The 23592-nt window shown below is 45.0% G+C and overlaps 1 protein-coding gene across 1 annotated transcript in view; it reads left to right on the forward strand.

Moving 5' to 3' along the window:
* The window catches only part of TTF1 (transcription termination factor 1), a 96916-nt gene extending 73776 nt beyond the window's left edge, over positions 1–23140 (forward strand). Inside the window, exon 11 of the mRNA XM_078646175.1 lies at positions 21039–23140. Coding sequence (XP_078502301.1) covers positions 21039–21208 — 170 coding nt within the window. The 3' untranslated portion in view covers positions 21209–23140. The remainder of the gene's footprint in view (positions 1–21038) is intronic.
* The last annotated feature ends 452 nt before the right edge of the window (positions 23141–23592 follow it).

The following is a 23592-nucleotide window of genomic DNA, read 5'->3' on the forward strand; positions in this document are numbered from 1 at the left end:
TCTCTGGCTTAGTCAGAACTCACTAAAATTCAACAGTGAGAAAACTGAAATACTACACTGCACAGTAGGAAAAATCCCCAATAGTTTACCGCCAGATTTCTGGCCCCTATCGCTAGGGGAATCACCCACCCCAGTGAGCCCCGTAAAAAACCTTGGAGTAACTATCAATAATAAACTTAGCCTAGAGACCAACGTCAACAAGCAGGTTGGCTGCTGTTTCGCCCTATTAAGAGGACTCCGAAGATTGCTACCTCTCCTGCCCGCACAGACCAGAGCCGATATAGTTAGGAGCACTATCCTCAGCCGCCTGGACTACTGCAATGCCCTCCTGCTGGAATCTCCCGCCTACCTCATCTCCAGACTCCAGAGTGTCCAGGCAGCTGCAGCCAAACTAGCACTCTCCCGTGAACGCAGATCCTCCACCACTCTCGCCCTGGCCGACCTACACTGGTTACCTATACACCAAAGGATCTGTTTCAAATCCCTTTGTATTGTCTTCAGGGCAGTTCATGGACTAGGCCCCCGACCACTCCAGTACAAACTTAAGTGGTATTAGCCCAACCGGTCTCTCCGATCCTCATCCTTGAACTTCATCAACATCCCCAGGATCAAGAAAGCCACCTGTGGCGGGCGAGCTTTCAGCATTGCTGCAGCCCACCTTTGGAACAAACTTCCCCTGGACATCAGAAAAACTAATGATCTCCTGACATTCCGAAAAAAGGTTAAAACCTGGCTTTTCCCTAAAAATCCTCCTCAAACCCTTCGCATTAAATAAAACCCACCCGGTCTAGCATCCGCTTTTGCTCCTGCCCTCACTTAGCTTAGCTATGTACTCTAGCGCCAGGATGCCCGTAGGGTTACAGAGCGCTTTACAAATGCTATAAATAAATAAATAAATAGTTAATAGTTAGATAGCGAGTTGTCTGCTAGATTTCACATATGTACTTGTGTATTGCTGCACGCTACCCGTGTGTATTTATTTCTTTATTATGTTACAGATATGCAAATGTATTGTTCTTCTGTTCCAGTTTTCCTTGTGTACGTATGTCAATGTACATGTTAAAAAGTGCAGTGTGATATATGATAGCATATGTGGTGCGTGTGTTACATTTGTGCTTGGGTGTTATGCGGCACGGGCAGGACAGTGGCACAAGCCGGCGTGTGCGCGTTGGGAAATATGGCATTCTGTTAATAAACGGCGCATAATTGTAGGAGACGAGATGTTGACTAAACGACTCTCTCTCGATCTGGTGCTCTCAGCTTCCCCTGAAAATCCGTGGCTGCCCCATCTCTCCTACGCAAGCCTGTCCCCTGCCTCTCCAGCATCTTCTTTTACTTCATACCGGTCCATCGTCCTCCTGGTCTTAACTGACGCTCATCCTTTCTCCTCGTGTCTATCTTCTCCTGCCTGCCACCCCACTCTCCCTCTCGCTCTCTTCCCCTACGATCCATTTCCCTCCCCCTGCTCTCTCCTCCTCTTGCCCATCTCTCTTCTCCTGCCTGACCCTCTCTCACACTCCTCCCCGTGCCCACCTCTCACCTGACCCCCCCCCTCTCTTTTTCTCATCTTGCTGGGTCATGTCTCTCCTCCCCTTGCACTCTGTAGCCCCCTCCGCCCGGCGCAGGAGCTGATGACTGTCTCGCAGCCCTACCTGTTGGCTGACAGCACTCTCCTCCCGGGGAAGAAGCAGGGTTTCTTTAAAAGGCTCCGGGAGGTGCAGTGAGGCAGTGACTGTAGGAAGGAGGGCGCTTTGAGGTCACCCAGCAGAGGGAGCCAGGACCCCGGAGGCCCCCTACCCCTGGCACCCTGCCCCGCTCCAGGAGCTGTGCGGGACCTTCGCTCTGCCCATTTGTCCTTTCTCTCGCTGCCCATGTTCAAAAAGAAACGATTAGGTGGATCTCGTTTCGCCTACCTTGCCCCTAAAGTCTGGAACTCCTTTCCCTTGTCTATTCGGAACTGCACTAAGCTAGTAGAATTCAGGAGAGTCCTGAAGACCTGGCTATTCAAACAAGCGCACGGCTAGAGCATTGTTACCATCTGCCTCTATTAGTCACCTTCTGTCTTTCAGCGCCATGAAACCTCTGGGTGTCCGTGCGCTTAACAAATCCCGAATAAGATAAGATAAGAAGATAAGACCCCTGCAGCGATGTCCAAGCCCACCATCCAGGTCCGAAGGCCCTTCAAGGGAACAAGTTGACCCCTGGAGAACTGTCTCCTCGAGAGACCCCGGACGAGCTCGGGACAGGGGAAACTTCCCAGAAGGGACATTAAAAGAGGGGCAGGAGAGACATACACAGGGGGGCCGGAGGGACTGCCTACTAGAGACGTTCAAAGAAGTTGCGCCTCCTACCTGCCGTATCTTACCTCTGCGACTATCTGATAAGTTTGGACGGTGGATGCGCCTAGAGTCGAATCCCGACGAAGTCGAGGAGCATCAACAGCGCACTCAGAGAACTGTGATTTAACAAGTAAACAGACGAGGTATATATTTGGGTTTAATAATCGTAAATAAGTCCAGTAGCCGAGCTGTAGATAGATGATGAAGGTTTAGTGATGATGTTCTGATACCACATTGGGTGGGTGTGTGTGGGGGGGTTGAGGGGGGGAGCAGAAGAAGAATTGTAGGTGAACCTAGGGGTAGGTTTATGGTGGGGGCAAACCTACCTCCAGGGTTCGTCGTCTTCGCTCGCTTAATTGTAAAAACATTTTTTTTCCAACTTTAGCGCTCGCATGCTTTCCAGATTGCCTCGCAGCGCTAGAGACATACAAATCACTGCCAAGGGACAACAGAAGAAGCGTTTTTGCCAATTTAGGTTGAATTTGTAAAATCCACACCTCCTCCCGCTCTAAATTATAGAGCGTGGGGACCACAGGTATAGTGCGACAATCTTGCAACAAATTACACGGCTTGGAAAATCAAATTATGTAGCATGAAATGCGATTAAAGGCAAATTATACAACATTGCCTGGGGCGCGGTGTTCTGAAGCTATTTACATTTTTTTCACACACAGCTACAAAAGAGATCTCCGTGCCCCCCCAAAAAAACAGCCGATTTCTTTAGAAAGAAAGGTACACATTATTCAAAATATCACTCACACCTACATTTAACTTTGTCTTGCATGGACGGGAAGGGCATTATTCCATCAACAGCCCTTCAGCACAGTACTGTTGGTACTTGTATTACGAGGGATAGGATAAACGCGTCACGTTTGTGACCCGGGCCCGGAGTAACCCGTGCGCTGAATCAAGCACCGGTGTGTTTTACTAGGAGGCCCTTTAGGATTCAAGACATTGAACTTTAAAAGAGATTAATCACATCCTTTTTGAAATGCCTGCTGCTTTGAGAACTCGTGAACACTGAAACAAAGCATTTTCAGGACAACAATTAAATAATCTTTTCTCCCTGTTTGAATGACATTTAAGCATTTGATATTAGGTTTCCTGCTCAATCAAAAAAAGTTCCATCTGATCACCTCATGAGGGCTTTACACTATGCTTTAAAATGTGTCACTTCTTTAAATGACAGAATACAGAGTCTGCAGCTGTGGGAACCTGTTTGGTAGTCCTAGGGCAGAGAGGGGACACAGGGCTCAAATGTTGTGTGATCCAGAGCCTTTTACCACTAGTGCCCCGAGACTTAAAATTAGAACTGAACACAAACTGAGTGCTTAACTTTACTGACCAAAGACTACGGTTTCTCAAAAATGACTGTAAATACCCTTAATTACCCTTAAATACCCCAAAGTGACTGTAAATACCTTCTTAACACCATTTCACTGATGCAATCCCTGTTTATATTTCACATTTTATTTCATCCCGCATTGCCTCTTTTTGAAGATTCGGTGTTTCTGCATTTGTTCATTGCCACTTATGATCCTTACATAGTGCATATTTTGAAATTAGCTGCCACCAGCCGTGAGTGAGTCCAGATTGAGGGCAGCTCTTTATGAAGGGGAACAATTGAGAGCTTTGGAGTTGAGGCTAAAGGCTGTGCGAGTTTCTTCAAGTGCCCGTCAGTGCGTTATAAAGGAGTGCACATCCAAACCTGGGCGCCTCTGTAGAGCGCACAGTGTGATAGTGGCATATATGCCAATGGCAGTTGTGGGAAAGGGTGGGATAGGCAGATGGAGGTTTTCAGAAAGATATAGAGTGAAAAAGGTCCTAGGGTCTAACAGAGAGACTGTAGAGGAAAGTGGTATGAAAGGAGAGTGCGAGTGTCTGCAACCCTCTAAAGGCCACTACCCCTTCCACGGACCTTAGTAATGTTTAAGTTTTTATTAATTTATCCCACACAGCTAACAAGCAGTGGCAAAGCCAATAGGTCTGGCTTGTTTTAGGGATATATATTTATTGTTGTGTGACATGTCTGTGTCTAATAACAGAAAACTCACAGAGAGGCACCATAATATTGTGCAGCCTGCACACTCTGTGAAGCACAGGATGTCGTATACCGTGCCCCTCAATACATTGGCCATGCCTGTTGGAAAGGATTCCTGTTTCACTTTGTTGGCCACACCCCTTTCAGAGACCCCCTTCTCCCCACAGTTTTTTCATCCCACTTAAAGTACTGGCACACCTAAGCAATAAATGCGCCCCTTGAGCACCTGATCCTCAGGGTAGCAAAGTCAAGCAGTCCAAAGCTTACTCAGGCAGGTGGTGCGGGGCTAGAAACTCCGAACTCAACAAGCCAACTAACACAAGTTAATGACTGAAATCCCAGAAAGAGCTTAGTCTTTTGAAAGCAAAACACAATTTACCTTAAGTTTACACACAATGTAATTCTGTGCATAAATATTTCAGGAACAATAAATTACAGGAGGCTTACTCAGGCTTTCATACTACCATCCAGTGTTCACGTGGGTGATCGCCTAGGCTACTCCTTTGGTTCAACCTCATAGGGCGCGATTTGGCCTACAATTTCCCCCCTTGTAGTCTTAAGGCTTATAGAAAAACCAAGGGGATCAGCAGTGCCAGAGCTCAGCATCAGCTCTATCCTCTCCAGCAGCTCGGATCTTGCTTCCCCAAGGAAGTGGCTTCAATGATGCACACTGTACTTTTTAGGTTTCGCCTAAGCGAAAGCTGCGCACTGCACAGCTTTTCGCGCAGGTGAAAACCTAATGAGAATAATATGTGGCTTGGGAATCCGCCCTCTGTTTCATTGGCTAGCTCCATAAATGGAGGCTAGCCATTGGAACAGAGATCTGTCTGTCATGGCCGGACCAAATTCGTGGGCGTTCCCGCGATTTCTTCCCTCTCCGCCCCTTTGTGCGCGTCATCTCGGCGGTGGGCGGGTTTTTGGTTTTTTTTGTTTGTTTTTTTAGGTTTGTTTTGTTCATTCCAGGCCGACTGCCGCCAGAAGAAGTCCAGGTGAGTGCCAGTTCCCGCCCCCTCCCGCTGTCCGTGTGCCCGTTCCTGCCCCCCCACCCGCTGTTCGTGTGCCCGTTCCCGCCCCTCCCTCCCGCTGTCCGTTCCCGCCCCCCCCCTCCCGCTGTCCGTGTGCCCGTAGGTGCTTGTTCTGTACTTAGTTTGGCGGTTGAAGGACTCATTGGCGTTTTTTTAATTGTGCATTTTTTTCAGAACAGAAATGCATAGCTCCATATTCTGAGAATGGTTGTTCCATCCATTGCTTCATGGGTTAGGATCTACGGCACTCATTTTATGTTTCGACTTGCCGTGAAATAGAGGGAATAAAACCCGCCCGCTGCGCATTTCAGCTGTAAATCGCGTATGTTTGACGGGTTGATTTCACTGTGAAGTGTCATGGCTGCTTTACGTACTGCAGGAGCTGCACCATTGGGATATTTCGGGAGGGCTGCCATTGTGCGCGTCTATTTTGTCATGTACGCAGAATGCACGCCCCTTCCTCGTTGGCGTCGTCTCTCCAGCTCGTCACCCTCCCCCCGCTGTTAGCATCCTTGTATGGATCCTGGCCGTGGTTGGTGGAAGCTGGAGGAGGGAGGGCACTGCTCCCGACAGCTGAGGATTTAGTGTTGGGAACTTTTAATGATAAAGCTGTAAGTAAATAGCACGGCCTTGGTTCGTGGAAACTAGCACCTTACTTTTATTCCCCACGTGGCACTGAGACCGTGCGAGTTAAAATATAACTAACTACTCAGCCGAGAAACACGTCCCTGCACTTTTACGTGAAACTAGTGTAAAACCTGCATACTTGATTGTAGTCCGTGCCCAATCCGATTAGTAGTTGATCGTATTTAATATAAAGCACACCCACAATAAGTATCTTGGATCACTTCCCTGTTAGATTATTTCCAATTCTGTCTAAATGTTGTGAAGCATGTCAATTTTTCATCAAGGTTACACCCTCATACAATCTGAAGGGAGTGCTCATGTATAGACCGCCAGGTTCACGATCTATGTTCCTGGCTAATCTTCATTCGCTCATTGAATCTTTGGTGACTGAGGACTCTTTTATGGTATTGGGAGACCTGAATTTTCACTTAGAAAAACAGGATGATGCGGATTCCCAAGCATTAAAGGGAGATCTGGAAAGCTTGGGGCTGGCTCAACTGGTGAACGCCCCGACTCATGAGGCCGGCCATACGCTGGATGGCATTTTTACTAACATACAAGGCATAACCATCCTGGATGTTTTACCGGTCACTTGGTCTGACCACTCTGTTATTCTCGGTGCCCTCTCAATTCTTACTATGCCCCCAACCAAACCAGCCCATTTAACTCCGGAGCCTTTTAGGGTCTGGAGGGACATAGACAATGTAGCTTTTTCTGACTTATTGATTAAATCCCGCCCTACCATATCCATGGATCCGAATATAGCAGCCAAACAGTTTGTAGACTGGATAGATAATGCGGTGAACCTTCTAGTTCCCCTTAAGACTATCTCTAGGAATAGAAAGGTACCATCCTCCCCTTGGTTTACAGAAGATCTTAGGAGACAAAAACAAGAATGTCGTAGAGAGGAATGAAATTGGCGAAGGTCCTATGATCTAGTCCGTAAAATGCGCTACAAAGAAACACTACTAACCTATAAGATAAGGAACAGCTTAAAAACTATAGGCCCATAGCCAGTTTACCATATATATCCAAGGTATTCGAGAAAGCCATGAACATCCAGTTGGCGGACTATCTTGAGCAAAACAAACTGCTGGATGATACGCAGTTTGGCTTCCGAAAGCTCCATGGCACAGAGACGGCCCTTATTAAAGCTGTAGATTATATCAGAACCATCAGGGATCAAGGTGGTGCAGCCATTCTCATAATGCTGGATCTCTCGGCGGCTTTCGACACGGTCGATCATTCCATCCTGATTGACCGTGTCGGAATTCTGGGCATCCAATCCAGCGCGAGAGAGCTGCTCACCTCTTTTCTCTCCAGTAGATCACAGGCAGTTACATTGGGTCCTTTTAAATCGCCAGAGCTTGCCTTGCCTTGTGGAGTTCCCCAGGGCTCATCGCTAAGTCCAACACTGTTTAATATCTACGTGTTGGACTTGGCGAGAGTTATTGAAACCTACCAGATGAGCCTAACCTCCTATGCTGACGACCCCCAGCTGGTGCTTGCTATTAATAATGACGGGGAACATGTAGCGGCACGGTTTCAAGAGGGCATGCTGGCTATTAGAGATTGGATGCAGGCCAACTGCTTGAGGTTGAACTCCGAGAAAACGGAGGTGGTCATTTTTGGAAAGATCACCCCACAGTGGTCACCGGTGTAGTGGCCTCCTTCGTTAGGAGCTTTACCAACCCCCGCTGCTAGGGTCAGAAATCTGGGCATAGTTTTTGATGACAAGCTAAATTTTGTAGCTCATGCTAACCAAACGGTGGCGAATGATCATCACAAACTCAGATTAATTAGGAAAATCATTCCCTTTCTGTCGGATAGTGCGGGAAAAACAGTAGTGAGTACATTGGTGCTCTCCTCGCGTGATTACTGTAATGGTTTGTTTGTCAACGCACAAGCCCGGGTAATCTCTAAGTTACAAATGATCCAAAATGCAGCAGCAAGACTACTTTCCAAAACTCCAAAATTGAATTCAGTCAGTCATATAATAAAAAACTATCATTGGCTATCAATTAAAAATCGAATCAAATTTAAGTCACTTTGCTTAGCATTTAAAGCCATTCATAACCAGGGTCCTAGGTTTTTGCAAACTCAGCTTTCCACCTACCGCCCTTTAAGACCACTGAGATCGATGTCGTTGCACCAATTAGCGGTACCACGCACAAGGACAGTCACTTGGGGAGACAGGCGTTTTACGGTATCTGCAGCTATACTCTGGAACTCGCTCCCATTGACAATTCGAACAGCACAATCGCTCCTCCAATTCCGGAAACTGGTGAAGACCTGGTTGTTTAACCAGTAATGGGTTCCTCGTTCAGATTTTGCCACCCTCAGAAAAATCCTATCTGTTATTCATAGCGCCAAGACGCCCGCGGGCATATGTATGCGCTCTATAAATTGTATTAATAAATATTAATTCAGTAGAAGGTGACCATGAACTCTTGACCGTATGCGTTTACTTACATTTTGAGCGTGCCACAGTGTGGATTCGGTTATTTGCCATTAAAGACTAAACCTGGCAGTGTTTGAAAATCTTTTTTGAATGATGCGCCTGTCATCTAGAACTGTCGAGTATAACTCCGACATTATATAATTGCGTCTGTATTGCTAAAACTTAAATATGCATTTTGGAACCATTATTATGCCTTTACTGACATGCAGGGCTTTAAGTGGGCCGGGACTCAAGGGGTCTGAGCACCTTCAGTTTAAGGGGGCCTCGAAACTGGTCTCCATCTGGCTCATTTACCAACACAGGTTGGTAAATGGCAGTACAGAACTCTAGATTCATGGCAGCCTCAGTACTTCTGCCATTGGACGGGTGTGCCTGCCCCTGTAGTGTCAGCCGTTGGCAATGTAAATAACAATGCCATTTATTTATAAGTAAAAAAAAAAAAAGTCATGAGCAATGCAATAGCTAGAACTTTTCCAAAGGCGAAACCATTGCATTGTAAATGCTTGTTAATGGTAGGTGTGCAAGACGTAAGCAACAAAGTTCTGTTGTGTAGATGAGTCTTTGGTCGATTCTATTCCAGGGGACAATGAACTTGAAATCTTCAAAAGCACAACAATGCCGACAATGGAACCTTGTTTAGATGTGTGCTGCCCCCATTCTTGCCTTTGGACCATTGTCCTTGTTCATAACCATTTTGGTGCGAGTGGGGGTGACTGTAGCGGGACAGCCGGGGTTAAAATTGTGCCGTTAGTAACCCTATGGTTTCCAAAACACTACTCCTCGCAATGTTTCCCGGCAAAATGCTTCTCTAATGTAGCTGCAAATAGCAGTAATGCAAGAATAAAATAAGCCATCTTTGTACCTGTAAACCTGTCATACTAATGAGGTGAAAGTGTGACCGGTTCGGCCTGGATTCAAGACATACTATTGCACACATAACCTATAGCGTGAGCTGTTAGAGGGTCCCCTGCACTTCACATGCACTCTCCTACATTGAACCCCATTGGATGCATAAAAAATTTGAGAAATATGTGGTTTGTGAGACATAGACTGTATCCCGGTACTGACTCTCAGCACGGCTGCTAATGGTACTGCAACACACAGGGAGGTCGGTCGCTCTTTATCTAGAGGCTCAGTGGCTCTGGCTGACTTTCAAGGGATTTCCCTGACAGTTGTTCACCTGGTGGTATCCCTCCATATAAGGGCGGACGAGCTCAACTGGTGTCATCTTGCCGACCACGAGTAGGGACTGCTCACGTAGTTCTTTCAGTATATCTTCACTTAGTGGAATGTCCCGTTTGTGGATCTGTCGATCTCTGGAGATGCTCTGGAGTTTCCTCCTTGAGGTTCCCTTGTAGACCCACTTTGTATTTGTTTTCACTCCTGCCTGCTTTACATCTTACCACCTCTGTTATGGATCCCCCAGGTCATGATCAAAATCAGGCGGAGCTTAGCATAGCTCATTCTGGTTTTCCCAGACTGGAATCAGAGACTGTGGTACTTGGAACATCTGTATCTGGCCATTTTACATTCCATTTTGTCTGCCTCTTTTGAAGGACCTAGTGTCAACAGGACAGTTATGTTATGTTATGTTATGTTATCAGAAGCTTATAAAGCGCACGGTCACCAAGGGTTTCGTGGTGCTAATGCTGTGTGATTGCATTGCGTGCAGGTTGTTAGAAAGCTTGTTTAAACAACCAGGTTTTCAAGGCCTTTCTAAAGCACAGTAGATTATCACAGCTCCTGATTGACAATGGAAGTGAATTCCAAAATTTTGGCGCAAGGTTGGAGAATCTACAGCCACCCTGTGTCGTTGCAAAACACACAAGATGATGGACGGAATGTTGCACAATGGCAAGGAGCGTAAGTTGTGTCTGGGTACATGCTTCGTGACCATGTCATTGATGAACTTAGGGCTCTTGCAATGCAGCGCCTTGAAGGCACGGCAGATTGATTTAAATGCAGCCCGTTGCACCACCGGCAACCAATGGAGTTTTTGCAAACAAGGTCTGGCCGATTGCCATCTCGGCAGTTTGTAGATTAGTCTTGCCGCTTGGTTCTGAACTATTTTAAGACGGTTGAGCAGGCATAGTGGCAGGCCCATGTAAAGAGCGTTTGAAAAATCAAGGCGGGAAAGTACCAGTGCTAACACCGCCTGAACAAGGGCTGGGTGGGTCAGCAGGTGAGTGATCTTTCTAATTTTTCGCAATTGGAAGAGGCTGGTGGATACCACTGAACCCACTTGGCCTCTAAGAGAGAGATCTGCGTTTATAAGGACCCCGACACTTTTCACACAGGGGTAGGGGGAGGGCCAAATTACCTTGGCCAGAAGTGTGGGCCCCAGCTGATATCACTTTTCCCAGGCACTACAAGTTGAGTCTTGCCTGGGTTAAGCTTCAGATGGTTAAGGTCCATCCAACGTTGGATATAAAGCATCGTGGTTTTAAATTCCGCGGCAGAGTTAGGGGAGTCTAAAGAAAAAACCAACTGGAGGTCATCGGCGTAATTAAAGACGGTTACCTTCCTATCTTTTAGTGAATGGATTTGTGGCCTAAGGTAGAGATTGAACAACAAAGGGGAGAGAGAGGAACCCTGTGGTACCCCACACGAGATGGATACTTTGGGGGCCGTGAATGTGCCAAGGCGTACTGCTTGAGTTCTACCTGTAAGGAAGGACTTAATCCAGTTGTAAGCAGGGCCCTGTATACCTGCTTGTTCGACACGGTTCAATAAGATGTTATGATCAACCGTGTCGAACGCGGCCGACAGATCCAGGAGCACCAGCGCCTGGGAAGCCCCCGTGTCCGCATTAGCTCTCAGCGTATCCGTAACAGCAAGGATTACTGATTCCGTTGAGTACGCAGGTCGGAAGCCAGCTTGATTAGGCTCCAGGTATTCAGATTGTTCTATAAAGTTAGAGAGGCATCTGACCACATGGGTCTCCATAATCTTGGGGCAGTGCAGAGAAGACATCACTGAGGACCGGGGAAGGACAGCGGTCACTGGGGGAGCTAGATTTAACACTGGTCAAGAGGTATAGTAGCGTGTTAGGACATATAGCTGACAAGTGACTCCGGCAAGATGGGTTTCTGGAGATATCATCCAGTGGATCCCAGTTGACATTGGGTGGAATGCTCGCCTTTATAGCAGCGATTTTGTCCAGAAAACAATTGTTTAGAGAATAACATAATTCTTGGGTTGGAGCTTGGGTGGGTAAAATTCTCTCATCGCTGCTCAGGTCGTTCCCAATTTAGAAAATTTCCTTTGATTTATTCTGGGCATTCAGAATTTTAGTAGAAAAGTAGGCAGCTTTAACTGTCAATACAGATTTTTTATATTCATTGCGAACTAGCAGGTACTGCTGTCTGTCTGCGCTTGAATAGTGACGCCTCCATTTCCTCTCAGATTGGCAGCGCTTACGTTTTTGATCCTTTAGTTCACTAGTGAACTAATTGTGGGCATCAGAGTGTCTAGCCCGGGAAAATTTAGTGAGAGGGACGTGTATGTCACTGGCCGACAGCATCTAGTCCGCAATGTCCTGTTCCATAGTGTTGACGTTGGGATTAAAGATAGGTGTGGTGCTGGCTAAGGTGTGAAGATGAGACCGCAAAGAGTGAGACAGGTGTGAGAGAGAACAAAGTTCTCTATGGGATTGCATAAGGCATCCCCGCCCCCATAGTACCCTGACCGGACAGTGACAATATGATATAATGTACAACCGCGCATGACTTTTTTAGAGTGCAATTACAATCAATTCTTAAATTATAATTAGTTACATTTTACTTTTGTTTATACAAAGTTAGTACAGAACATTGATTTATACATCGACAGACATAACCGTAAAGGTTTCTTAAAAAGTTCTGTTCCAAATGTCTGAAAGAAAGGATATTGGCCCACATGCAATAGTTTTCTATCATAACAATGACAGTTTTTTCCTAGTGTAGTGTTATGATGTTTTTCTCTCAGATTTTCTTAAATTATATCCAGTGGATCTGGACCTAATTCCACACAAGTCCACTTTTGTATTTCAGTGTTTTAGGTTACAACCAGCAACACGTGTCTCTCACAGGAACATACCCTCGCTTTCTCATGGCTGTAAAATACAACGTACATGGTAACAGAAAATAGAAAGAGTTGTTAATATAGTTCAGAACAGCTCATTCGTGATGTAAACAAAAGTTCCTTAATTTAAATAAAGTCTAATAAGAGATTATTTCAAATGACATTTCGCAGAAAAATAATCTTCAGTGGGTAAGTGCAAATGCATAATGCAAATAGACTATGTTTTTTTTTAATCCAAGGCTCAAGGCTTTCCAGGACGCACTAGACTGCCAGCTGACCTTCTGTTTAATGTCTTTGATGTGACCCGCTTCTTCATCACAGCAATTGTTTAAAAAAACTGACGTGTTTCAAGGCTCCATGGCCTCTTCTTCATGGACTGCTTTGGTTTTCTCATCTCACAATAATGGACTCGCTTTATGATGGAACGTCAATTAGCCCATAGTGAGCCGCGCACAGCCCGGTCATTCAAAGAATTCTGGGACTGGTAGTCCCTTGTTCAAAAGTACTTCGCTCCCAGTGGGCTTGATCGCGAGTCTGTGTATATTTATGCATGTCTTTTCCTTTAGTAGGGTCCAAATGTCAAATGTGGGCATAGTTTCTCCAACTGGGTGTGCACAGACTCACATTACAGTTCTCTATTCCAATAGCAAAGGTGAGAATATTAGCCCTCAACAGTGTATCATGGTAGCTGGATCATAAGGTGTTACTCAAAGCCCTCTTCCTTGAGGCCACCTGAACTCTATGGCGATGATCTTAATATGATATGTATGACTATGCTATTTGCAATGCCCACAAGTTCGCTGGTTATCGGCCTTCCCTCGCCGTTAAGGCACATTGTTGTACTTGCTGTGAAGCGCTCTGATACCCTCGGGTCCAGCTAGCGCTATACAAAACTTTTAATAAATAAATAAATGTAGTACACTATTAGCAAGAAAACCTTACAGTAACACTTAAGTGCAACAAGGGGATCTTGGAGCCTACATGCTCAAATGTATATGTTGCAACAACATATAGCTTTGAACCTTTCGAAGATCAAAAGGTAGCAATCTATACTTTTAATATTCTTACGAGATTCCAAAGTGGATAAAGTTCCGTTGAGTAATAAGTGACAGAAATAGTCATTAGTTCAAGAGGATCCATAGGTTACAGTAACTAAGTTTAGAATCCTGGGACATTCAAATGTAAACTGAGATAGCCATGTGAAGAACTTCTATGACAGAAATAAGCAGAGATTAGAACAGTATTCTCCGACATTCGAATGACGAGTGAGTTTTGTGACCAATTCATAAGAAAAAAACATATAGGGCCATGTCTCTTCTGTATAAATAACGGCGTGTGACATCACTCCACCCACTTCAAAATTGGCAGCTCCAAAACCTTCTTTAAGTTTAAAAGAAGATTAACGTAATCTAAAGTGTCAGGGTTTGATGTCGCAGACCCGTTGAAAGCCACTGCCGTCCCTAAACCTCTGTACTGATGAACAGAATGATACTTATCACCAGACATAGAAACCGGTTAATGAATGAAGAAAGAGTGTAAGAGCAGTTCAGGACTGGACCTCACTCTCTGAGACTTTATCTGTTTTTAGAGACAAAACCACTCTGCCTCAATGCTATGAATCTTGGGTAGATCTGAGCAGCTGAATGATTCAGGGCAAACAGTTAATACAGATACCAGCTGCATGTAGCATACAGGTAACCACTGAAACACTGCTTGGAGGTTACAGCTGTGGATAATGCTGTGACCTGCCTAGGGTCGACTAGGAATTCTGTAAAAGTCCCAAGTCCATGCTGGACTCACACCAGTAAGTCTCTACAAGAAAGGGGTACAGGACACAAGACAACCAAGAATGTGAGGGAGGAGACTAACTGAAGAAGTGAGGGGATTGATTAGGAGAAAACAACAAACTGTGTAGATTGCAATTTAGGTGTGAAATATAGAGACGATCGAGGTGGATAAAAGAGTGCAACCACACAACTCCATTACCTGGCACAGAGCTAAGGGCCCAGGGAGTCTAAATGGGGCTCTAGCCCTTGTGACCTGGGATTGACCTCCAACTCGGATGTTTGACGTCTAGTATCCTGGCAGGCCAAAGTGATTGGTGCCCTGAAACTGTCTCAGCAGACTCCAACTTTGGGGAACAGTCGTCACCAGTGCCTCGATACCTAGAGACCCCAGGTTAGCCCCAAGGCACTAAAACACCTTACTTGGCAGTTAAGTTAAATCTGAGGTCAGCCTTGAAGCGGGCATTAACACCTGCATTGAGTGAGCTAACACCCTCAATGAAACTGGCTGAAAACTTGATGGCATGCAGATGAAACTGTGTGAATCTCATATTTAGCATATATTGCACAGCCAGAGTCTGGTCCAGTGCCACCTAGGGAGACTAAGCTCACTTTTGAAGAGGCCATTTTACAGAAACTAGAAGCATTCTCCATACTCTGAAGCATCGGCCTAGAAGCCAACCCTACACCACCAGCACATTCACTTTTATCACAACAATCATACGCTGACCATGTGCGTGAACTGGACCCTCACGGTGGTGAGCCCATTCCAGCTGATCAGAGTGGTGACCCACAGCTGGGCTACAGCAAGAACCAACGGAAAGATTTAACCTCAGAGCCATTCCCTCTCCGTTTTAATGCCCAATGACACATCAGCGTATCACACCGTACTTTAGTGGGGCTGCAGATCACCACAGGGTGAAGCAGACTGTGATAGAAAACAAGATTTTTTTGTTTGGAAGACATCTCCAGTATTAAGAGATCAGTCAACTTCTTACCCATGCTGAAACGCATATCCAAGTGTGCAAAAAAAATAAATTCAAAGAACCAGTAAAAGCAAGAGTTGTAACCCCAGTGGTCGAGAAAACTACAAGGCGGCACCTGTACCCAATGTTCATCAGAGACCATGTACCATGGAAAAGGGGGCCTGTGCACAAAACACTGGGAATGCCTCACCACCAGACAAGAAAAGCTTCAAATTGATGTTGTAGGCAAGAAAGTGGCCCTCTCTCGAGGTACAATAGCCACCACTGAGGGGATGGAACAACTTCCATAGGCTTGTCATGAGGGAGGCAAATAACTGGTGTAGAAAGATAAATTAATCTCCAATGCCAATATAAGGTGCATTGTTAATGCTTCTGAGACTGAATCATGTGAGAACAACACTGGTTTTCTGCTCAAAAGGAATGCAGGCTCCAGATCTCAGGCTTTCGACCGCAGGCACAACAACAACATCTTCTCACTGTCCCATTTAACAGCAAACACTTGTTTGGTCTTTAAGTATATAAAGTGCTTGAGAAAATCAAGGAGGACACAGACACAGCAAAGGCTGTAGGGGCACTTCAACCCAAACTGATAAGACACCAACAGGTGAGAGGAGATGTTAAGGCTCCAACATCGACCTAGAGCCCTAGCGTTCAAAAGCTGCAGCCCTTTAAGGAACATATTTCCAGGACCCCAGAAGAGGCCTCCGGGGAAACAGCTGCAAGAATGGCAGAGGGGGGTCTAAGAAATTCACCCATGTACTTCAAAAAAGTGATTTGCCAACCATTTTTCCTCATCACAAAACACTTGTAGGCGAGAAAAAGGAGTTTACTGTCTACACAATGGGAGGAAATAACCTCAGACATGTGGGTTCTCCTATCCATCGAACAACAAGTTTACTTGTTGGAATTTCATGCCATACCACCAAACATACCACCTCAACGTCAAACCATCAGCCAACAGTATCAAAAGCTACTGATGGAGGAAGTGAAAGCCCTACTCTAGAAGGGTGAATAAAACCCATGTCACCGCACTAGGGAGGACAAGGAGTACACTCCCTATCCCTCCTAATTCTCAAAAAGGTCTGGAGGCTAAGACCAATATTGGACCTCCGGTCTCACTAGTGGCTCAGGAAAGATCTCATATAAGTTTGCTGGCTCTACCCCCAAACGTAAGGGTTTTTATACAGTTTTATTGCATGAAAATTTCAGCCACTGCAAAATCAGCATGGTATGGTCATTGCTTCAGCAAATCACATTATCCTATCATCTTGGTACTAACTCACTACAAGCATATTAATTCGTCCCTTCCCACCTAATGTTGTCCATAGGTGTTAAAACAAACGGATTACAAAAACAACAGAGAACCGTTGTGGCTGTACAATATGTGAAAGACATACAGATGATGTACAGAATGCAGAGCAAATCAAACATTCACCCTCAGTCAAACGTTTGGGTTGAACCCATCGTTCTTTTGCTCACCATGCCACCCCAGTTTAGACCCAGCCATATGCAAATCAGTCTTGACCCTGTGTCTCATGGGAACAGTCCAGCCCTAACTGCCAAGCCAGGTCCTCCCTGGTCCGGAAACCAGCATCCTGGGACCAGTTTTGGGGCATCACCCCTCATCAGCCAGGCTAGCTTGAATCCAAAGGCACAGTGAGCCCGAAACCCACGTGTGGGCATACCCGGCGTACTTAGGGCGAGAAAGCAAAAGACACACAGATGATGGACAAAATGCAGAGCAAATCAAACATTCACCCCTAGTCAAAAGATATGGGTTAAATCTATCATTCTTTTGCTCACCATGCCACCCCAGTTTAGACCCAGCGATATGCATATCAGTCTTGACCCTTGAGTCAAGCTATCCTGTCTGATGAGGGGTGAAACCCCAAAACTGGTCCTAGCATGCTTGTTTCTGGTTCAGGGAGAACCTGGCTTGGCAGTTCGGGCTGGACTGTTCCCATGTTAAACACGGTCAAGACTGATTTGCCTGTGACTGGGTTTAAACTAGAATGGCATGGGGAGCATAAAACTATGGATTTAGGCCCAGATCTCTGTACTGGGGTAAATGTTTGGCATTGATCAGCATTGTGTCCATCAAATGTTCTTTTTGCATTTGTCACTCCATGTGGGACAGGTATGCTCAGGCGTGGGTCCTGTACTCTCCATGCCACTGGAGTCAGGCTAGCCTGGCTGAGGCTTGAAACCCCGAAACCCGTCCTAGGATGCTTGTTTCTGGTCCAGGGAGAACCTGGCCTGGCAGTTCGGGCTGACCTGTTCCCATGGGGAACCGAGCCAAGACTGATATGCATATGGCTGGCTTTAAACTGGAATGGCATGGGGAGCACAAATACGATGGATTTAGGCACAGATCTCTATACAGGGGTGAATGTTTGACATTGATCAGAATTCTGTCAACCAATTCTTCTTTTTGCATTTGTACAGTATGCAGGCAGGAAGAATCTTGGAGGATGTAGCAAGAGATTCCTCTAGTTAGCTCTTTGACAACAGTGTTGTACAGAAATAAACCATTCCAGTCTTGCTGCAAGTGTGCGCTACTGCCTTGGTAGGGACAAACAACCCCCTCAGACTTAAATACGAGACATTATTTGTTAGTTACTACTTTTACAAAAATCAGTTCAGGTATGCACCTCCCTTCGGCTTCATTTGGCAGCTTTGGGTGTCTAAGTGCAGAGGCGACAACACCAATCTCAAATAAACATTCCATTTGTAAAAGTGTTAGGGAAGAGGTGTGGCGCCGCGGCTAGGGCGACTGACTCCGGAATCTGGGGATCACGGTTCGATCACCGGCGGCAGATTAGCCCAGCACCATGTGACTCTGGGCAATAGCATGCCTAATGTTCCCGACGTTCCCCAGCGCCTAGAGACCCTTACGGGTGATTGTGCGCTTTACAAATGTGGATTATTATTTGCGGAAGGCCTTAAAAGAGTAACTCCACCTGGTCCTCCGTGGGACCTTAATGTAGTCCTTCCATGGCTCTTGGGCCCCTTTTTGAGCAATTGAATCCTGCCAGCTGCAGTTCTTTCGTGGGAAGTTGCTCTTCGTGTTGCGGTTACTTCTTTGTGCAGAGTCAGTTAATTGCATGCCCTAGTATTGGAGTAACTTTTTATTGACGTTCAGAAATTGCGGGTCCATTGGAGGTCAAATCCACACTTTCTGCTTAAGGCGGTCTCCCTCTTCCATGTGAATCATACTATTGACCTACCAATCTTCTTTCTACGGCCTCGGTTGGTTAAAGAAAGATTTTTCCACTTGTTAAATATCAAAGGACCTCTTGTGTCTTAATTATACTGATCGTACAAAGACCAGTCGGAATACAAAATGAGTGTTAATGGCTTTTGCAAAACTCCACTTGGAAAATTCTATTTCTGAGCTGGGCCATGCACGATTGATAGTTCACTGCATTAAAATGTGTTACGCTAAATGCACACTAAATTCTGCAGGTAGAAATCATTCTGCATGTGAAAAGGGAGCTACTAAGGCTTTACTTGCCTGTAACCATCGGTTTGTAGCCTGCACTCATGTAGATTCACATGCGCCCATCCACCTCCCTGAATGCGAGCATATCTTTCAGATGTTAGTTATTTATTCCAGATACGTGATCATGTTCCTAGTGCGCCGTACTCTTATACTGTCCTGATTTGCTTCACCGCAGATACATTTTCTCACCCTTAAGGGTTCGAGGTGAAACCGTGTCAGGCGGATTCTGTGTACTTGTGTATTGTGGGTTGCGGGGAAAGGTCACAAGTCACCTCCAAAATTTCGCTACGAAGGAGGACAACTTGCAATGTCCACACCAACACTAGATGATAGAAATATGCAAATAAAGTAAATCTACAGCACTTCAGGCACCAGCCTATAGTTGCAGGTAAGTAACATTGTTCTTACGTCTGCTCCTCGTCCAGCTTTTTGCCGCCCCTCTGCCGCAGGTTAGTTCAGCTTCTAATTTAGGTTGGCAGAGTTCTCGCTTCCTCTTGACAGCTGCCGCTATGGCTACCAGCACCCCCTCACCTCTGGCTTTCTTTTACCACCTGCATGACACACATAGCATGAAAGCACTAGCTCTGGCACGCAGCAGCTTCTCTCCCACCTGGGAAGGCCCTTCTGCTGCACTGGAGCACTCCACTGTCGTCTGAGGCAGAAGGTGTACTTGGCACAACACTTCTGGAGGCCTATAAATCTGCTCCCTGGGCTTTTACAAAGGAACACATGGATGAATCCTATGGACAGTAAATTAGGCCTTGGCATACTTTTTATTTACATTTTGACACTTTCTTTTACTTTTTTAATTCTTTTCAATTTCCTGAACTAAATGTATTTGCATAATATACCATGACAGTTATAAAGATGGGAAATATTGAATTCAATGTAGATTTGAGATACCATAATACATTTATTTGCTTGTTAATTTTGAAATGTTATTTACTTTTTTTTGTAAGCAATGCAGATGAACATTGGCAAAGCAGACACCTTGGCACACACGTTAGAAAGACCAGACTTATGTGCTTTTGCTGATGCTTGCTATCTGCGCCAGGGTTAAAATCTCCTCTTATTAGAAGTTTCCCGTCTCGCCAACTCTGTAGCTTGTGATGTGTCCTCTGCACAAATTTATCTTGACCTTGATGTGGAGCATAAATGAAGGGTGGGGATCTCGTTCCAATTTTGTTTTTGTAGAAGCAAACCAAACCCATGGTCTAGCATCGATTCTATTCCCACTTCCCCTAACCTGTTTCTAAGACGCGTAACCACCTCTCGTACATTGGCATCCACTAACGAGTGTATCAGACGATTCTAACTTCTTGTATTGATAAATGTCCCAGCTTGTTTCCTGTGATCGATTTCTTAACTATAAGTTTTTGTTCTTTCTCAGATTCCTACTTTTTTCTGTACTTTAAACCACTATACCAAATCTTACACTTGTCATTTGATTAACAATACAAAAACGTATAATTACCATAACTAAGGCCCTGTGGGTGTATTCTATGTGGAACAAACCTAACAATACCATCCAGGACATAGGTTACTAAATCAAGTTAATACATTGAAAGTAGATTGTCTGTGACTCCTAGCTATGTTAAATGGAGTTACAACTCTGAATTGTTCCATGCTGTAGTGACAACAAAGCAAAGCAAAGTGGAGTAGTGTGGCTCACTGGTTAGAGGCGGCAGACCCGGGAGCAGAAGTCGGCCCGGGAACCAGGGTTCAATTCCCGACGCGGCAGGGTCGTGGACTTGGGTCAGCGGACTCGATAATTCTCGCCTCGGTGCCTACTCTAATCAGGGGTTCCACTCGGCAACTCTGGGCATTAGCTTGCCTAATCTCCACAACGGCCCTATCAGTGCCGGGGATGCCTGGCTCCACCTTGGGGACTCCCAGCAGGGACCATCCCACAGGGAAAGCCAGGACGGGTTCCCCAGAGTTATACAGCGCCAGGAAACCTACCGACGGGTAGCAGTGCGCTTTACAAGCTCAAATACATTTACAAATATATTTACATTAAACCTGCAAGACCACTTGACACATGATAGTGAATTCTGAAGTCATTGCCTCAAAAGGAACGACTGCTTGGCATTCGGCCCCAGTGTGGTTCGCCCTGGCACTGCTGCAGAAGGTATGTGCCACATTGCGCCTGTGCCCCTTATGCATGAAGAGACAATAACCAGTGCTGTCTCCTATCCCTTTAACCTCTAGAAATCGTGGACCATCTCTATGAAGAAACCCTCCCGAAGTTCCAGAGTATGTTGGAAAAGATGAAAACGAAAAAGGCAACGGAGACGCAGCCGGAAACGCAGAAGGTCTTTCAGTTTACGGACATATTTCAGGACAGCGAGGAAGATGGTTCAGAACCAGAGGAAGACTGATCTGGTCCCGGAGTCCTGGCAGCTAGACGGGTGTAACACACGTGAGCCAACTGAGTCCTGTGGAATGAGTGGTTGGCCATGGAAAGACACTAAGTGTTAAGACTTCGGGTGGGAGGAGGTCGAACTGAGGACCTCCAGCGTGTGGTAAAATAAGGAGTCACGTTTATGTGGCACCTCTAGACTCTGACCTTGCAGGGAGGCTTTTGTTTTGTGTATTTTACCTTCACCTTGCAGGAGGTGGCATTTGTAGCAGAAGACCTGGAGCAAGTCAAGGACATAAGTGCAGGTTGGTTGTGGCACGGGTGGGCAAGCCCCACCTTAGAGTGAAGGGCCTGTGTCACCCCTCTATAAGAGAAACATTTTAGATCCAGTCCAGATAAAACGTTAAGAACTCCAGACTATGAAGTGGACTACTTGCTAACCTTTACTCCAGCCGACGCGTGTTCATGCATGAATTTCCCTCAGTTTGAACATCTCTTTTTTTCTCAAAACATCTTGCACTAAGGGTTGTTCTCGCAGCTGCGAGAGCCCAGAATTCAGACATTTTCATATGAACATCTGCTCCATTTTTAATGATGCAGCTTAAACAGATCTACATAGATTTGCCTCTTAAGCAAGGTGAGCATTGCTTTGTTTTAAAAATTATGATACTTGATTTAAGCAAAAAGTAAAATCCTTGTTCTTCCCTTCTACATGCTCCCCAGTAGCCCCATGCATTCTCTTCTGGTACCTTGGTAACCTGTATTTTTTTCAACAGAAACCTATTCAGTAAGAAAATAACTGTGAGACTTTGGACATGTGCTGTAGGGCTGAAAAGGTTTTATATTTAACATATGATTTTTAAATTTTTTAATTTTATCTCTTTTCTTTAATTTCATGCTTAGCATGCTGTGGTTTGTTTCAGAACGCGCTGGATGCTGCTGATGTGTGCAAAAGCACTCTTTCGGTGTGAAATACTGCACTGAATGCACTTGAACACATGATGACTTCACTGCTTACCATTTATGAATTCACACCAATCTTGAATTAAGACATGCAGTGCATTAAAAACATGTATATGTTCTAGTAGTAAAGTATATTTTTAATTTTCTCAAAATATTTGACTATTTTTTAAAAGAATTAAAAAACAAAGTTCTTCAACATATTGGGCGCAATCTTAAAAAAAAAGGGGGGGGTTATGTATACTCTGTAGACATACACCTAAGACTTGTGCTGATTGCTCATTTTTTTTGGATTCACAAAGTGCAAAGGAGTTGATTCTGGAATCTAACAGCATTTTTGTCAGTCAATTGATGCCCTTAAGTGGCCTATAGCCATCCTCCTGCAGATTGTCTTTTGCTGATTTGTCCTATATTTCACCACAAGCAATAACATATTTCAATGTGGAGAAATCCTTTTCGCTTCACGCTGCGAAAGTCCAGGCGTGTTTAGGTCTCTTTCCCACCCTAAAACATAGGTTGTAATAAGGCTGGAGAAATGCACTGTGAACTTTGTTGAACTCACAAAAGGTTACAACTTTATGAGTATTTGAAACATTTGAAAATATTTGGCGAACTTCTGACCCTCCCACGGGAATTCATTTTTTGACACCCTTTTACAGCACTGTAAAACATCAGACTTCCTGGGGATTTCTGAAGCTACAAGAGCCACTGGCACCTGTAAAACTGTGCTGACCCAGATTCTAGGAATTGTGACCTGCCATGTAGTGATGTAGATGTTCTTTTTTGCACATCTGAGTTTCACCAATGTGTTCAAAAAGTTCTGTAAATGAGCAGATAATATGCTTGCATCTTCAAACAGACTGTTTCTCCCAATATCAAGGTGTGGGAAATTGTGCAATCGCAGAAGATTTGTCTTGTAACATTCAATGCACCAGGATAACATACAGGTAAAGACACATTGTGTTTGAAGAAATAAAATATTTTTACATGTTTTTGCCTTCAGCCTCTTTAGTCTTTGAGACAGTTTATCTGTATGGCTGTATGGTCTTAAAAGTTGGTGATTCTTTGTGAACTTGCAGGTAAACCTCATAGAGAAGATATGTTCTTTTCTCGTGACAAACGGCCTTGCTTCAGCTGATTCCACAATACGCGACCCTGTACAAAGGCTCAAGCTTGTAATGATATTAGGAGTGTTCACATACCTTTCTGATGCATTCACATAAATAAATGTCCCTCTGTTTTGATGTGAACTGTAAACTGCTTACTCGAAAGTCATGTTTCCTTTTTCCCCAAGCTTGAAAGGCTCTCCATGAATTCTTCTCTTTGAGGTTTTTATTAATCTCTCTCTGTTTTGTGAGATCTTTGTGTCCCTTTCCTTTTCTTTCATGTTCTGGTTGATCAAAGTATAAACAGAATTTTCCTTACTGCACTAATCTGATTTTG

This window comes from Lissotriton helveticus, chromosome 5_1, assembly GCF_964261635.1.
Source record: "Lissotriton helveticus chromosome 5_1, aLisHel1.1, whole genome shotgun sequence".
NCBI lineage: Eukaryota > Metazoa > Chordata > Amphibia > Caudata > Salamandridae > Lissotriton > Lissotriton helveticus.